This window comes from Pteropus vampyrus, unplaced genomic scaffold (assembly GCF_000151845.1).
Source record: "Pteropus vampyrus isolate Shadow unplaced genomic scaffold, Pvam_2.0 Scaffold194, whole genome shotgun sequence".
Taxonomy (NCBI): domain Eukaryota; kingdom Metazoa; phylum Chordata; class Mammalia; order Chiroptera; family Pteropodidae; genus Pteropus; species Pteropus vampyrus.
In genome coordinates, this window is record NW_011888975.1 from 1806178 (window position 1) to 1824022 (window position 17845).

Below are 17845 nucleotides of genomic sequence, written 5' to 3' on the forward strand. Positions count from 1 at the left end.
GAGAAATTGCCATTTTCTGCTTGTTAAAAGATATAAAAAATTTACTAAAATTTCATTAAAAATGTTTATATGCTGTGGGATATTTTCTCCTTCAACCAGTAATCCCACATTTGTGGTTCTCTGAAGGCTGAAACTATGATATTTTTTATATAATGTTCAATGTACAAAGCCATCCTTCTCCAGCCTCCTCTAAGACAAAATTAAAATGTGACCACGTGATTCTTCTGTCGAGGTATCCAGAATAATCTGAATTATTTATGTAAAAGGCTATAATGGCATAAAAATGTTCCACTGGCAATCTTCAGTTACAGAGAATAAAACATGCTAAATATCTTGGCTTAGTTTAATCTTAACAAAATCTTGGTCACCTCCTGAACGACCTTATCAGTAGAAGTATGGAATCTCCAGTTATCAGCCACTGATGGCTTTAATCTAGGCAGGTAATTAATAAAGGCAACTCATTAAGTCTAATCGCACACAGTCAAACAACAATTACAAAAATCACAGGGACACCACCACTTTCTTAAACAATAAACAGCGAATTAAAAACCACAATCAAGCATTTCCGCTTTATTAAATTATTATATAAATATTCTGATGCTGTGGTTTACCCTGAACTAATGAGGCATTCTGATTGACTTCTAGTGTTACAGAGAAAGATGGAAAACTGAGTCATTAACACAGCATTCCCTTGTGAAAAAAGACAAACCAGGATGATTAAAGCAACATTGAAAGAACTGGAAAACCCTGAAATTGGACTTAATTTTTTGCCTTTTTATCTGTTTGCAAAGTTCACGTAATTCTTTACATGTGTCAGTTCATTTCAAAAATAGTCCATGATAATTTTTTTCTCTTAAAAAATGCCAATAGTTGAAACCGAGGAAACATGTGATAGCAAATCATTTTATACAGAACAATCGAAAAGAAAAAAAATAAACCTTCAAGCTTTCAAGAAAGAGTGGTATTTTCTTTAAAATACTCATAGTCTTGAAAAAAATAAACTAGATCTTTCTTTAATGAAAACTGAAATGAGAACTGGGCTAATCTCTAAGGACAATCTCGGACAATCAAAATTTCTTAATAGAAAGAGCAGAGACTTGATTTTAGAGTTTTGGTGCAAGTCATTCAGATATTTAGAGTTCCAAACAGTAAATACCCGCTGGTTTAGCAGGAAAGACTAAGATGTTAATAAATAATGCAAGAAATACTCTAACAGGAATATGAACAAGATTAAAGGGCAGGGTAAAGTAAAATAAGATTCGAGAAGAGACACACTTGATTTGATACAAAACAAGAATAAATAGTGCCTAATGGGGTTGTTATGAGGCTTAAATGATGATGTACGTAAACATTCTTGTCCAAGCGAGCATAACATTAATTAAATTGAACTCCTCGTTCAGAGAACAATTTCCCCAACTCACCGAGCATTTGAATAGTCTAGACTGGCTTGATCAATCCTATTCCTGAGGATTCCAATGTCAGCTGACACCATGTCATCTAAAGCCTGCAACTCCTTCTGGACCCGCTTTAGTTTAATGGTCTCTGCCTGAGTTCTTTTAGATCTAGAAAGTCAGGAACATGAGTGAAAACAAAAAAGCATTTTAAGATCATATATCCATATACGATATAAGTGAAAAAAGCAAGCTACAGTAATACAATATGATTCTAATGTATAATTTTTAAAAATTAGAAAAAGACAGAAAATTTAAATAAATGCTGGTAACATTTTGATATATCTCTCAGACTATATTTGTGCCTCTTTCCTATATTATTCCAAATTTTCTATAGTACATATAATTTTTATACACAAGAGAAAAAGATTTAAAAATACATCAATAAACAGTTCATTTGGAGGTCTATATTTATTCCACAAGGACGAGAAAAAGCAATAAAAGACTATATCTGTATTCTCTTTACATTGGGACACTGAACACAGCTTTCCAAATCTCCAGCCTTAATTTCTTTTTGCTAATAAGCCCATTCGCATTTGTCTGATACCCAGTAGACACCAACAACAGATGCCTGCATTAAACACTATTTCATTATATGTCTAAAAACATCTCTTAGATTTTAACATTCTCAGGACTCATTTTCCCCAATCTTTTATTGCTTTGATTCTTGTTATTTAGGCAAAACTACAGGTCCTCAAAATTTTTCTGTCTGGGGCTCAAAACGAAGCATAGTTTTTTTCTTGTTTAAAAGCACATCCAATTTCACCATCTCTTAGTCCCTTCATAATTCCCAAATACATTACACATTTAAAAAACAAGAATAAACAAAGACGAAAGCCAATCTTCTCATTGTGATTTCACTCATTTCAAAATTGCACACATTCTCACAGAATAAAACTCCCACATAAAACCAGAATATTGCAATTTTTTCTCGATTTCTACTCTATTTATGCATTTACTCTTGTTTTCTGCCTATAAAAGTTAATAGTACGATTCATTTACTTCAAGTACTATACTTCGGTGTTTATTCATTAATAATAACCAGGTTTTATTTTCTTACATTTATGTCTATATCAGTGCTTTCTGTCCTAATTCTAAAGCACATAGAGCAGAACAAGCACTAAGCCTGTAAATCTTTTTGTAAAATCCCCAGAAAACCACCTTTTCCAAATTGAAGACTACTAAAATGCTTCCAATAATCACTTTTTTTTCTTGAAACATAAGTTCAGTAAGTTGCATATTACCTATGCTTCATGAAAGATCAAGATATACCAGTAGGAGAAGAAAATAAATCATTTTCAAATTCATACTATATCCCTTTGGCAGATAAAATTCTGTTACTCTTATATCCATCTGACTTTCTCTACATCCCTTTTACTTTCCCTCTCAACACACACGCCAGCTTCAAACAATTATAGTTTTGCCAGACTTTTCTAGAGATCTAAAAAGAAAATGCCACTGAATACTTGTCTGTATGTAGTTCTTGCTGCTCTCAGTTATTGTTTTATTGACTGAGCTTGGTTTTCTAAGCCCACAGCACAGGAGAAACTACAAACAAAAAGGGCAGAAAGAGAGGTGAGGGATGGGAACAGTGGCTCAAACAGGCATGTTGCCGTTCGAGGGCAGGACAATGCAGTAAAGAAAAAGGGATGGCTGACAGTTAAACTGACACTAGGAGGGGAGAAACTGAACTGCATGCAGCATGGACACTGCTTGTCATGGTGATCCGAGTCATCGATAAAAGGTTAAATCATATCAAGTATCTTCTATCGGTGGGGGCAGGGTAAATTAAGAGAATTGTCCATAGGAAACATAATTAAGATTTGTGGGAGTTTAAGTCACTTTTGTGGAATAATCTTACTCCTCTAAATGCCAGCTGATGACCTCCTTATGTCCAAATTAAAACCTGCGCTTGTTCCTAATTTACTTATATTGATAGCTGTTAGCTGCTCCATCATGCATGAGTAGATGAGTAATAGTGAAAACTCTGATGCTAAGTTCTTGTTTTAATTGCACCTGTATTCATAAATGTTATGATATATGCTTAAAAAGTCCTCCTTAATAAATCAACACTGAACTTTCAGTATAATTTAAAAAGCACAATTTGTTTAGTTAGTCTTAAAATATTGGTCGTAGAGAAAATGTTAATTTATTAGAAAAGAAAGGGAAAATAAATATAAAACATGACAGCCGATTGCAGGTTACAAACAACCTCTTCTGGTTCAGGTGTCTCACCTTTCTGCAATAGCTTTAGCCAAAAGAGCTTTCTTACGTTTATTTTTCTCTTCCATTAGCCGTTGTTCTTGTTGGAGGACTTCCCAACGAGATTTTTCGTGCCTGGGGAGCAAAAAAAAAAAGTATAAAAATTAGTTTTAAAACCCCACCCCACACATTACCAGTCCTGTCTCCTACATGTAAAATTCAATCAACCAGATTATGTATATACTCTTTCAAAAAATCCTCTTAAAAGGAACCCATCTGCAGCTCATTATTTTGTTCTAATAGGAACAAAGACTATGATTTGAAGTAAAGAAGGCTTAGGCTTACAGAAAGTGGCCCTTTGAAATCTATTATATGTATATAATCTAAGAACCCACAAACTGGAAGTCAGAATAGTGGCATTTTTTAGGAGTACAAAGAAACTTGTATAAGTTTATTATGTATCATATGCAAAATGGAGAGCAAAATAAATCAATCTGTAGCTAATGTTATGTTATATATTTTTAGGGTTTTTTAAATCATTTAATAATTTAATCATTAAATCACTTCATATTCTACACTCGTAGACACATGAAACATATTTGTAATAGCTGTTTAAATATTCTTTGCCTGATAATTCCCATCATTTGTGGGTGTTTTCTTTGATGACTTTCCTCTTATGTGTCACAATTTCCTACTTCTTTCTATGCCTAGAAGTTTTTTTCAGATTGAATGTGCATTTATTTTCATTTTTTTAATTAAAAAATTTTGCTTACAGTTGACATACAATATTATTAGTTTCAGGTGTAAAACAGTGATCAGGCATTTATGTAACTTAAAGTCATCATCCTGATAAGTCTACTACCCATCTGACACATTACTGTACTGACTACTATCCCTGTGCTGTACTCCACATCCCCATGACTATTTTTATACTTGCTCATCTGTACTTCTTAATCCCTTCCCCTTTTTCACCATCTTCCCAACCTGTCTCTCATCTGGCGACCACCAATTTATTCTCTGTATCTACAAGTTTCTGTTTTGTTTGCTCATTTGTTGTTTTTTAGATTCCACATGTAAGTGAAATCATATTTGTCTTTCTCTGACTTATTCCACTTACCATAATACTCTCAAGGTCCATCTATGTTGTTGCGAATGGCAAAATTTCTGTCTTTTTTTATGGCCAAGTAACATTTCATTCTATATATATACCACTCTTTATCCATTTGACTTGATAGACACTTAGGATGTTTCCATAGCTTACCTATTATAAATAATGCTGCAGTGAACATGGGGGTGCATATAGCTTTTTGAGTAAATGTTTTGGATTTCTTTGAATAAATACACAGAAGTGGGCCATAAGGTAGCTGTCATTTTAATTTCCATAGTGCCTGCACCAATTTACAATCCCAAGAGTGCATGAAGGTTCCCTTTTTCCACATCCTTGGCAACATTTGTTTGATTTGTTGATGTGTGCGGCGATATCTCAAAGTGGTTTTAACCTGCATTTCCCTGATGATTAGTGACGTTGAGCATCTTTTCATGTCTCTGTTGGCAATCTATGTCCTCTTTGGAGAAACATCTATTCAGGTACTCTGCCCATTTTTTAATGAGATTGTTTGTTGTTGGGATTTTTTTTTTTTTTTTTTGGTGTTAAGTTGTACGAATTCCTTATATATTTTGCATGTTAACCCCTTAATAGGTTTGCCATTGGCAAATATCTTCTCCCATTCAGTAAGCTGCCTTTTTGTTTTGTCCATGGTTTCCTTCATTGTGCAAAATATTTTCAGTTTAATATAGTCCCACTTATTTTTTCTTCTGAGACATATCCAAAAGTATTACAAAGAATGATGTCAAAGAGTCCACTGACTACATTTTCTTCTAGTTTTATGGTTTCAGGTATTATATTTGTCTTTAATGCATTTTGAGTTTACTTTTGTATATAGTATAAGTGATCCAGTTTCATTCTTTTGCATGTATCTGCCCAGTTTTCCCAACACCATTTAATGAAGAGACTCTTTTCCATTGTAAGTCTTTCCTCCTTTGTCAAGTGACTATATAGACATGGATTTATTTCTAGGTTCTCTACTCTGTTCCATATGTGTGTGTGTGTGTGTGTGTGTGTGTGTGTTTATGCCAGTCCCATGCTGTTTTGATTACTTTACTATAGCCTTGTAGCATAGTTTGATATCAGGTAGTGTGATCATCCCAACTGCTTTTCTTTCTGAAGACTGCTTTGGCTATTCAGTCTTTTGTGGTTATTTGTGCTAGTTCTACGAAAAACGCCATTAGTTATTTTGATAGCGATTGCATTGAATCTGGAGATTACTTTGGGTAGTATGGACATTTAAACAATGTTAATTCTTCTTATCTATGAGCATGGTATATCTCTCCATTTATTTATATCCTCTTCAATTTCTTTCTTCAGTGTTTTATAAGCTTTCCAAGTACAGGTCTTTTATCTCCTTGGTTAAATGTATTCTAAGTTATTTTGTTCTTTTTGATGCAATTTTAAATGGAACTGTTTTCTTAATTTCTCTGATAGTTACTGGTGTATGAAAATGCTGATTTTGGAATATTAATTTCCTATACTGCTACTTTACTGAATTATTTGCTTTTAATTGGTGTGTGTGTGTGTGTGGAATCTTTAGTGTTCTATCTCATCTGAGTATGATCTTAACTGTGAATTTGTCATATATAGCCTTTACTATGTTGAGGTATGTTCCTTCTATTCACACTTTTTTTTTTTATCATAAATGGATGTTGGATTTTGTAAAATACATCTATTGATAAGATCTGATTTTTATCCTTCATTTTATGTGGTGTATCATGTTAACTGATTTGTCAATATTGAACCAACTTTGCATCCTAGGAATAAATCCCACTGTTCATGGTGTATGATCTTTTAATGTATTGCTGAATATAATTTGCTAATTTGAGGATTTTTGCATAGATTTTCATCATGGATATTTGCCTCTAATTTTTTTTTTTTGGTGGTATCTTTGATTTTGTTATGAGGGTAATGCTGACCTCGTAAAATGAGTCTGAGATCTTTCCCTCCTTTTCAGTTTTTTGGAATAGTTTGAGAAGGATGGGTATTTAACTCTTTGAATGTTGGTAAAATTTACCTGTGAAGCCATCTGATTATTGATTCAATTTTGTTAGTAGTTATCAATCTGTTCAGATTTTGTTTCTTCCTGATTCAGCCTTGGAAGACTGTATATTCCAGGAATTTACCCTTTTCTTCCAAGTTGTCCAATTTGTTGGCATGCAATTGTTTGTAGTTATTTCCTTATACTACTTTGTATTTCTGTGGTGTCGGTTGTTACTTCTCCTCTTTCGTTTCTGATTTATTTGGACTCTCTTTTTTAATTGATGAGTCTGGCTAAAGGTTTATCAATTTTGTTAATCTTCTCAAAGCAGCAGCTCCTGGTTTCATTGACCTTTTCTACTGTTTTTCAGATTCTATTTCATTGACCTTTATTATTTCTTTCCTTTTACTCACTTTGAGCTTTGTTCTTTTTGTACTTCCTTTAGATGTAAAGCTAGCCTGAGATTTTTCTTGCTTCTTGAGGTAGACCTGTATTGCTATAAATTTTCCCTCTTAGAACTGATTTGGCTGTATCCCATTGGTTTTGGGTGGGTGCGTTTCATTTTCATTTGTCTCAAAAGTTATCTTCTGATTTCTTCCTTGATGTTAAGCCATTTATTGTTTAGTAGCATGTTATTTAGCCTCTACATATTTTTTTCTTCTTATAGTTGATTTCTAGTTTCTATCACTGTAATCAGAGAAGATACTTAGCAAGATTTCAATCTTCTTAAATTTGAGACTTGTTTTGTCGCCTAACGTGGTCTACCCTGGAAAATGTTCCATGTGCACTTGAAAAGAATGTATACTCTGCTGCTTTTGGTGAAATGTCCCAAGATTATCAATTAAATCCATCTCATCTAATGTGTCATTTAAGGCCACTGGTTCATTGTGCATATTGTTTGATCTATTAAATTCCCCTCCTATTGCTATTTTTTCTCTCTCCCTTTAAATCCCTCAATATTTACTGTATACATTTACATGCTCCTGCATTGGGTGCAGAGATGTTTACGAGTTATATCCTCTTGTTAGATTGATCCCTTTATGATTATAAAATGTTCTTGTCTTGTTACAGCCCTTGTTTTAAAGTCTATTTTGTCCAAGTATTGCTATCCCAGCTTTTCTTCATTCCCATTTGAAATTTTTTTTTCCATTCTGTTTCAGTGTGTCTTTCTATCTGAAGTGGGTCTCCTGTAGGCAGCATATATATGAGTCTTGCTCTTTCAGATATTAAGCCACAGTATGTTGTTCGATTGGAAATGTTCAATCCATTTGCATTTAATTATTGAGAGGTATGTAGTTACTGATATTTTGTCTTATTTTTGCAGTTCCTTATTCTCGCTCTCCTCTTGTATGTTGGTGACTTTCTAGTGTTTGGATTCCTTTCCATTTCTTGTAGATCTCTTGTAGATTTTTATGGTCATTATCTGCTTCATATATACCAACCTATGTTTATAGCAGTCTATTTTAAGTAAATGGTCGCATAATTTCGAACATGTTCTAAAATCACTACCACTTTTACTACCCTCCTCCATGTTTTGTCATCCTTTACTTCTTTTGTGTCTACCTTTTGATTTATTGTTGTAATTACAGATGATTTTTCTTTTACCTTTTAACCTTTGTGCATACTTTAATGTTGGTCAATCCAATGCTTTTACTAAATTTTTACATTTGTCAGTGAGAATTTTGTTCACTGTTATATTTTTTTATTCACATTTTTAAAAATCTTTTCTACTTAAAAAGGTCCCTTTAACATTTCTTGTAATAATGTTTTAGTGGTGATGAACTCCGTGAGCTTTTTCTTGTCTGGGAAACTCTGATTCTAAATGATAGCCTTGCTGGGTAATCTTGGTTGTAGGTCTTAACTTTTCATCACTTTGAATATTTCATCACGCCTGTCTCTTCTGGCCTGCAAGGTTTCTACTGAGAAACCAGATTTGGAATCTGCCTGCACCTGCTGGCTGGGTAGGGGTAGGGCTCAACAAAGAGGCAATAGTGCCTGACAGTACTTCCGTCCTGAGAGATAGCCGCCCTGACCCCTGCACCTTCAGCCCTCGCCCTGAAGCTAGTCAATTCAGTTCTTCCTCAAATGCCCCTGGTGCTTTCTGAGCTGCTGCTCCTGCCAACTTAGAGCAAGTGAATCTGTGAGCAAGTCCATGCGTGACCTCAAGAAGACTGCCTGGGGCTCCAGCAGCTGACTCACTCGGGTGCAATTCCTGCTGGTTCTTACAGCCAGATGTTATGAGGACTCTTCTTCCAGGCACTGGTACCCCAGGCTAGGGAGCAGGGTGTGAGGCTGAGACCCCTAGCTCCTCAAGGGGGACCTCCGCAGCTGAGATTCCCTCTCAATTCTTAATTACCACACTATGGTGTGGGACCTGCCCATTCTGAGTCTCTTCCTCTCCTATCTGTCTTGATGTGGCTTCTTCTTTATATCCTTAGTGATAGGACTTCTGTTTAGCTAGTCTTCAGGTGGTTCTCAATGACGGCTGTCTTATAGTTTAGTTGCAATTCTTTTGTGATCATGAGAGGAGAGTACAGAATTTACCTATTCTGCCACCTTGAACAGAAGTGACTCCAGAGTTTCCTACAATGGAAGTCCCTACCATGTAACACCCTTAGGACAATAACCAAGTGTTTAGTACATTCATTTTCTTTCTATTTGCTCACTTCTTTTCAGCTCTTAAACATTTTTAAACAGAGTGAGATACTATGAGCTAAAACTTGAATGCTAGGTTAAAGGAAAACTTCAAAGAACTGAAAACATGAATTGTCTTCCTATTTGTCCAATTCTGAAAGACGTATATTAAAATCTCCCATAAATTCAAGAACTTGATGTCAACTCAAATTAAACAAGGTAATGACAAAGCTCTTCGTTCCTAATTTCTTACAGCCATTATATCAAAAATCTCTATTCCCAAAGACAGTAACCACATCTAAAAAAAATCCTTTTTTCCTCCATTCCTACTGCCTCCACCTTAGTACTGATACTGGTCCTTTCTCATTTCTACTATTGCAGGCATCGTATCTCCTTACCAGATGCCTAAGTTCAACTCACTCAGCACTGAATTTCAAATGGTCTGCAACACTGCCACCTGGATTTTCTCTAACCATTACACTTTGCTTAGGGCCTCTCAGAGGCCTCAGTGGTATAATACTGCATCAGGGAACTCACTAGACAGGAATCATCTACTTCAAAGTCCTTCTTCACAATCTTAATTCTTTACTATTCTCTGGCCTATTCTTTGCCTCTGTCAAAGAAGTGAGATGTCATCTCTGAGCATTCTCTGGGCTACAGATTTGTTCCCCATTTTGTTGCCTCAAGATTTCTCCATTTCAACAACATGATATTATGTCTTCTATGAAAAATTTCCCAAGTACCTAAAAACAGAATAATTTTTCTCATCACATTCAATCTAAATTGTTCTGCTCAATTCAAACCCACCCCCAACTTGTCTCAGGCCTTTGTTGGTAAATTACACTTAAACTACACCTAAAGACATTTAAATGTACTTGTTCCAAGTTGGTCTCATTATTCATGCAGCTCTCTATTTCCTGTCAAAATGATTTCTTGGTTATAAATCCCTGGTGTGCAGATAATACTTTAAACTCAAAGTACAGAATCAAGATCAGCAGAGATTAGAAAAATACCTGATTAGAAAAAATGTAAGATACTTTGAATAACAGACTCAGAAAATGGAAAACAGGAACAAATGCCATCCTTTCTTCCCTACAAGTGATAAATCAGCAGGAAACAACTTAGATATTAAAACATAAACCATACAGTAAAAAATTCTGATTACATGAACTGATAAGTCGTAGAGTAGCAATTTTCACAATAATGCAGCTAAACTAAATTCTAGAGGTGGCTTAAAATACATACATATTAAATAAGGATTAAAAAGAAATCTAACTATGCAACTGAATTATTTAATTAGTCCCTTCGATTCCCTACATTTTCTTTTGACCATTTCTACATGTCTCTTCCCAAGTACCCTTTTCTGGGTCAACGAAGATGCAATCTGGAACTTGAAGAACAGATTCAATTTGGAGAGGAGTACTATGCATATCACAAACGCTTCTGGTGGTGTAAAGGGCATAGACTTTGAATTCTGAGACCCCCATCTCTGCTATTTATTAGCTTCATATTTGCTTTGGGAATACAACAGCTTATCTGAATCTAAGATAGCTCATCTGTAAGGTGAAAATAATGAACATGCATTGTAAGGATGTTGTGAAGACTAAATGACATAAAACATACAAAATGCCTAACACTGACTGGCTTATAATATATATTTAGGTAGTAGCTATTTTTCAATAATTTATTTATCTCATTTCTAGGTTAAAATGTAAAACAGAGAAAATGTTAAAATTACTTTTCTTCAAAACCCAATGGGAAAAAGAGGTAAAATGGTAAAAAGTCTCATGGATACATAGACTTACTAACAATTCCACTTTCTTTTTCTCCATTTTGCAATCTGGCTTTGGAGGTAGAACCTCAGCATTTTTGTGACCGTCACAGGAATTCTCAAGTCCCAGCTCCCTTGGTTGACTTTCAACACCCTGTGGTTTTCCAACACCAACAGGAGAGGTGAGCGTAAGAGGACTAGGAGGAGTAGGGAGAGAAAAATGTGGCTTTTGAGTGTTAAATCTCTGTTTTGGGGCTGAAAGCAGCTGCTCTGGAGGTAATGAGGTCGATCCATCTTGAAGTCCAAGTTTTTCGCTTTGTTCTTGAAGGGCTTTTTCTCGCTGAAGCTGTTGTCGACTTTTCTTCGCAGAGAGACGCCGCTGTGCTTCAAATGGATCTACAGCAAAAAGAAAATGAAGGCCAATGCTTTTGTGTGGACAGCAAATAATTACAATTTCTCTAATAAAAGATTAACATTAAATTTTGATAGTAATTCTATATGGTCTCCCTTTCTCTGACTTAAAAACTAAGGGGAAAACAGCCATCTTCCTGAAGAATGTCAATAGGTCTTTGATCATACTGTTAATATTTAACAAAAACTGTCCTAGTTGTCAATTTATCTTCAGGAAAGTCCATCTGTCAATGAGTTAGGTCTTAGGATACAAAGCAAAGTTTCTTTTTCAATTTGATTTGATAACCATCAAAAAAAGATAACTAAGCTGGCAAAGCCAGATTGACAAATGAATTCTCAGATATGTCTTAAATTTGATTAATGAATGTATCTGCTTTCCTGAAATAAAATGGTGATTGAGTTTTCAAATGGGCTTCACCTCTCTTAAATTTTAACAAATCTTAGGGCAATTTGATACATAGGTAGATGCTATACACAAAGACTAACTGAATGAGGTTTCTTATTTTAGGAATGTTAGTTTACCCTAAATTGTTTTCTTTCACCTTCCACAATAGTCCAAGGTTGTGTTTCCCAAAGTCTAGTTAGCCTTTAATGAATGTACGCAAGCTAACTTCAATAGCAGCCTGAGCAAAGCAACAGAGGAAGATAGAAGTACTCAGAGCAATTTTTAAAAATAATTATAAATGAAATAATAATACTTCTTTTATACTTTTTGTATTGTCCATGCCAACATTAACCTCGTAAGGACAACTGGAGAATTTAACTCATATATGTAAAAAATATATATTTTAAAAAGATAAATGTACTATCAATAGTAAAATGTTATTATTGTTGACTTTAGCCAGAAACACAAAGAGACTTCCTGTATCTTGCAAAAGGATCTTATTCTTGGCTACTGATCTTTAGTTGCAGCATGAGAAAATGTCAATGGCCTGCTGACCATCCAGTTATACTCATTAGATGAATTAATAACAGTGACTCTCAAATTCTGTACTGTGGCTTCCATTTTATTTTGCATTTTCACAGAACCTACCTATGAGATTTATAATGCGCATTTTTAAACTCCCAAACAATAATCAAATCAGGCCACCAGAAATAAAATATATGACCAAAAAAACTCCTGGAACTAATACGCCATTATAGCAAGGTTGCAGAAGATTAATATATAAGTCAATTACTTTCTATGCACCAGCAATCACAAGTGGAATTTGAAATTAAAAACACAATACCATTTACATTAGCACTCAAAAAAAAAAAAAAAAAAGAAAACCTTAGGTATAAATCTAACAAAATATGTATAAGATCTATATGAGGAAAACTACAAAACTCTGATGAATGAGATCAAGAAACTAGATAAATGGAGAGATATTCCATGTTCATGGATAGGAACATTCAATAATGTCGAGATGTCAGTCATACAATTTGATCTATAGATTCACAGCAATCGCGGTCAAAATTCCAGCAAGTCATTTTGTAGATACTGACAAACTGATTCTCAAGTTTACATGAAGGAACGAAAGACTCAGAATAGCCAACGTAATATTTAAGAAGAACAAAGTTGAAGGACTGAAACTACCTGACTTCAAGACTCACTATAAAGCTATTGTAATCAAGACAGTGAGTATTAGCGAAAAACCAGATAATTAGATCAACTGAAGGGAACAGAGAGCCCAGAAACAGGCCCACATAAATATAGTCAACTCATCTTTGACAAAGGAGAAGAGGTAATAAAATGGAGCAGTCTTTTCAACACACGATCCTAGAATGGACAGCCACATGCAGAAAAATGAATCCAGACACAGACTTTACACCCTTCACAAACATTAACTCAACATAGATCACAGACCTAAGTGCAAAACCCAAAACTATAAAACTCCAAGAAGATAACATGGGAGAAAACCTAGATGGTCTTTGGTATGGCAATGACTTTTTAGATATATCACAAAGGCACTATCCATGAAGGATATGTGGTACGCTGAACTTCATTAAAATTTAAAACTTTTGCTCTGCAAAAGACAACATCAAGGGCATGAGTAAACAACTCACAGACTGGGAGAAAATGATCTGCAACAGACATCTGATAAAGGACTTATTATTTCTGTCAATCAAATAGGTATATAGGTATGTAGTAGTACCTCACTGTACTCTTGATTTGCAATTCTCTGCTTATTGATGGTGATAAGCATCTCTTCAAATTTCCTTTTCTAAGAAATATCTATTCATGTCTTTCGTCAATTTTTCTTTTGGTTTGTTTGTATTTTTTCATGTTAGCAACAACTAGAAAAACACAATTAAAGCATTGTAGCTGCACTGCTTTTTTATTTCCATTTTTTAATTATTAAATAAGTCATACATCAAATAATATGTCACACATACAAAATCCAACCTATCAGGATTATAAAAAAAGTAACAATATAGTTTAACAAATACAACATAACTATAGTAGACATAACTGCTGTTCAAGGATAGAATGTTACCCTTTTTTGGACCACACAAGGTAATTGTATTTCCTGTCCTTCAAGCCATAGACTTGCTTCGGTTAAGTAAAATGGAAGCAGAAGTGGTATCTGTCACTTACCAGTGGAAGTATTTTATTACTAATGCTCAATTCTCAACCTTCTCCTCCTGCCACAGTGAACTCCTACATGATAGCACCAAAGCATAGTGAGGAACAGAGTCACCTGCCAACTCAGGACAGACATATGGCTAGAGTGAAAAAATCAATCTTTATTATTTTAAACAATTGATATTTTAGAGCTATTTGTTACTGCAGCTTAACTTGGTTCAACCTGATATACTAATGACCACTACCTTCAAAATTCCTTACATATTTGCCCCTCCTTGATCATATCCCTTGCCTCTCCACCACACTGAATTTTGTTTCATTCCATTCCCTTTATAGATTTCCTAGATTCCTAAAAGAATATACCTGTTTTGTATGATTCTGACCTTCTATAAATGGAATTAGACTGTATATAATCTTCTGCAACTTGCTCTTTTCATACATTGTATTCATGAAATTTATACATATTAATGCACGTGACTACAGTTCATATAGTTCCACTGGTTGGACAGCAGCCCACTGGGTGCTTATATATACCACACTGTATTTATCCACTCCCTTGTTGGTGAACACTTGGTTTATTGCCAGCTTTTTAATATTATAAACCAGTGTTAATAACATTCTTGACCTTCACCAATGCACATATGGGTTTCTCTAGAGTACTGTCCCTATTTTTGCTGGTAACAAACTCCATTTTCATAGATTACTTAGTTATATTTTTACAGTTGGAGAACAGCTGAAAGGAACCTTAAAAATTAAAGATGCAGCTCTTCTAGTTTTACAAAAGAGAAATCCAAAGCAAAAATATTTACAGGCAGAGCTGTGAGATCTATATGCCAATCACTGTGTTTGGCTATGAGTATACAAAGATGCTAAGATGTTTCCTCTGTCCTCAAGGTGATCACAGATTAGTGGATTGGTGTCTATGCTCTAACATCCAGAACTGAAATGACAGGCCTTGAAATTAAGGTCCTTCCACCCCTCTCTGTATCCCAAACTGTAGAGATACTTAGAAATGTACTCCTACATAATGAATCTATTGTTTAATTTAGACTTCTACGTGAAGTCTTTCCCCTGGCAAACTCACCTCCACTTAAACATAATCTCTATGATACCTTCCCAAGCTCCACCCAACCCCCTGTATCCCCTGCTAGCTTGATAACAAGCTCTTGTACAACATCTACTATCACATATTATAATTTGTCAACTTGCTAGACTAGAAACTCTTTAAAGGCTGGGATAATGCCTTGTTCATTTTGGCATCTCTACTGTAAAATCTGATACCTGTACCTTCAGGTCAGACCAGAAGCAGGAGTACTTGTACTCTGTACATCTGAATAAATGAATGGATGTTGAAAATACAGAGCAAGAGAATTTGAGAACATTAAGCTAGACAGAGTCAGGTAACTACATACTATAGAGTAACTTTTATATCTTAAAGGCCTTCTGGACCAGTCAAAATATCCTCAATGTATACTAGCTACACTGGTCCTGTGTTACTAATTTACTTCCTTTCCCACCTGTCAGCCCTAGATGATCCTCACATATAATGCACAGGCCTACCTGAGCAAGCCAATTTTCTCACAAACTCTAATAAAAAGCATGGCAGAGTTTATTTAATTTTCTCCTAAGGTAAAGTGTTTCAGTTATGGTACCAAGAGTGGTGTAAGCTCAGTAGTGGTGTGCACTACCAGGCTCACCATACAGAATTTTATAAAATTTCAACCACAAAGCATAGTTTATATCTCCATGAGTTTCTCACAAAGTATCAGCAAACTTAGTTCCCTCACTAAAAGATGACAAAATAGTGCAGGTTCATTCAATGATTATAAAGCCAAAAAGGGAAGCACAAAATTTTGGCTTAAACGTGTGTGTGTGTGTGTACACATTTCATACCTAACCTTTCAAAGACCCCTATGGTTTGCTAACTCTCAAGAACTGGAAAGAACTGCAAAAATCATCTGGCAACCAGAAGTGAATGCCAAGACGCCAGATGTATTATGAAAAGCACCGACGTTTTGCGTTTAAGACCTGTGCTTCCACTTTCTCAGTCATTATCTGCTGCTATAAATTCATTACAATTCTAAGATGATGTGTGCCCCTCCTTCCTTCACCCTGACTCCAACCCTCCAACCCCTGATCTATACAGCAATCCTCCTGGAAAAGACAAGCAGGCTGTAGGCGTGCTTCCTCTCCCAAGTCCCATTCCTTTCACAGGAAAAAAAAAAAAAATTAAATCCCTGAAATGGGTTCCTGAACTTTCTTTTCTAAAAGGTCTCAGTCCGCCCCTCCCGTCACGGCTTCCAGTACATCCACCTCAGGGACCCCGGCGGTGCCGTCCTGCCACTTAGAGCCCCGTCCCCTATCGCACACACAGTACCCTCCTCCCCGCCCCCTTCCCTTCGAAGGCTGCAGCCCCGCCCCTTCCCCGTGACAGACCCAAGAACTAACCCTCCGCGGGCACATCCCGTTACCTTTATTCTGCTTCAGTCGCCTCAGCTCCTCCTCAGAGAAGCCAGCCCAACCCCGCGCCATCCGCCCGGGCTGCCAGCACCCCCAGAACGCCCAAACCTCGGAGCCCCGACTGCCAACACGACCACACAGGCACATCCGGGTTCCGGCCGCGGCAGCCAACCAATCAGCGCGACGAGCTTGGGCCACGAGGACCCCTGCGTCTTGCAGCTCCCCCCAAGGCTGCCCCCGGCGGTGCCTGACACGCCACCGAGGAAACCTTGGCCACACAGATGTTCCTTCTCCCTGACCCGGCTCTGCGCTCTCTTCTGTCTCATACACTCGTTGGGTTCATCGCTTCAAGAGGTAAGTGGGAAAATAGCGACGGGGATAAAGGTGGAGATAAACAGGCAGGTAGGAAGTGGCCACGAGTCGGTGGCGGGAAAGGGCGGACGTAGCTGCCCTCGGGGTCCTCGGTAAGTTCACTGGGGCGGAGCCCTCTACCTGGTGCTTCTGAGGTGTGTACCTGGGGAGGTTCCTTTCAGAACCGCGCTGGAGTTGTGCTGCGGGTTGACTCGAGAGAATGTTCAGATTTAGGTGTTTAACTATGAAGAAACATCTCAGAGGACGGGGTTGTGATTAATGGAAAGGGAGCAGACACGTGTAACAGGGTTCCTCTGCGAGGTCGCCCGCCGGCCGTAGCGGCTCCCAGATTTCAGTGGATTGCGAGTGGCGTTTTTGATGTTTTGTGGGTGATTTTGGCTGATCTGTAACCTTTCTCCTAAGAGATGTCTAAAGCTGTCCCCTTAAAAACGACCTCTCGTTTGTTTTTATGGCTCGAGAAGCCAGTGTGAAACGCCGGCCCTGGGAAATGGGCAAACATTCCTTTGGCGTCTCCCGCCTGGAGTCCTGGTTTTATTCTGGTTTTTTGCTTGTTTTTAACCTCGAACACTCACATCTCTCTGGGCTTCCATTTTCTCAATTTTAGCAAGATTTCGAAGATTAAAAGACGCAGACGTTGCCAAAAAGCATACTGATCAGGATAATTTAAGAGAGACCGGTTATTCCATTTTTCCCGTTTCTTTTCTATTTAGCGCTTCAAAAACCCTTTTATTTGGGCTTACATTTTAAAATACCAGGCGCGGCTTTCGACTTTATTGTGTCAATATTTTTAACAAATTGAAATACAGGAGAAGACAAAGTAAAATACCACACCAAGGAAAGAGTCTAAATGAGTATTTCGGTTTTAAACAGGTGATCACAGGGGAAGGAT

General features: G+C 36.5%; 1 protein-coding gene and 1 long non-coding RNA gene across 4 annotated transcripts in view; one reads left to right on the forward strand and one right to left on the reverse strand.

Moving 5' to 3' along the window:
• GORAB (golgin, RAB6 interacting) overlaps positions 1 to 16933 on the reverse strand; it is a 23561-nt gene extending 6628 nt beyond the window's left edge. Inside the window, 5 exon segments of the mRNA XM_011371717.2 lie at positions 1422 to 1562; positions 3687 to 3788; positions 11186 to 11543; positions 16596 to 16685; positions 16688 to 16933. Coding sequence (XP_011370019.2) covers positions 1422 to 1562; positions 3687 to 3788; positions 11186 to 11543; positions 16596 to 16685; positions 16688 to 16910 — 914 coding nt within the window. The 5' untranslated portion in view covers positions 16911 to 16933.
• Positions 16896 to 17845, forward strand: part of LOC111746587 — a 44841-nt gene continuing 43891 nt past the window's right edge. The window contains exon 1 of one of the 3 annotated variants that reach the window (XR_002783186.1): positions 16896 to 16938. This is a non-coding gene — a long non-coding RNA (uncharacterized LOC111746587). Of the gene's footprint in view, positions 16939 to 17052; positions 17091 to 17845 lie in introns of those variants that run through there. The other 2 variants (XR_002783185.1, XR_002783187.1) reach the window with 2 other exon arrangements.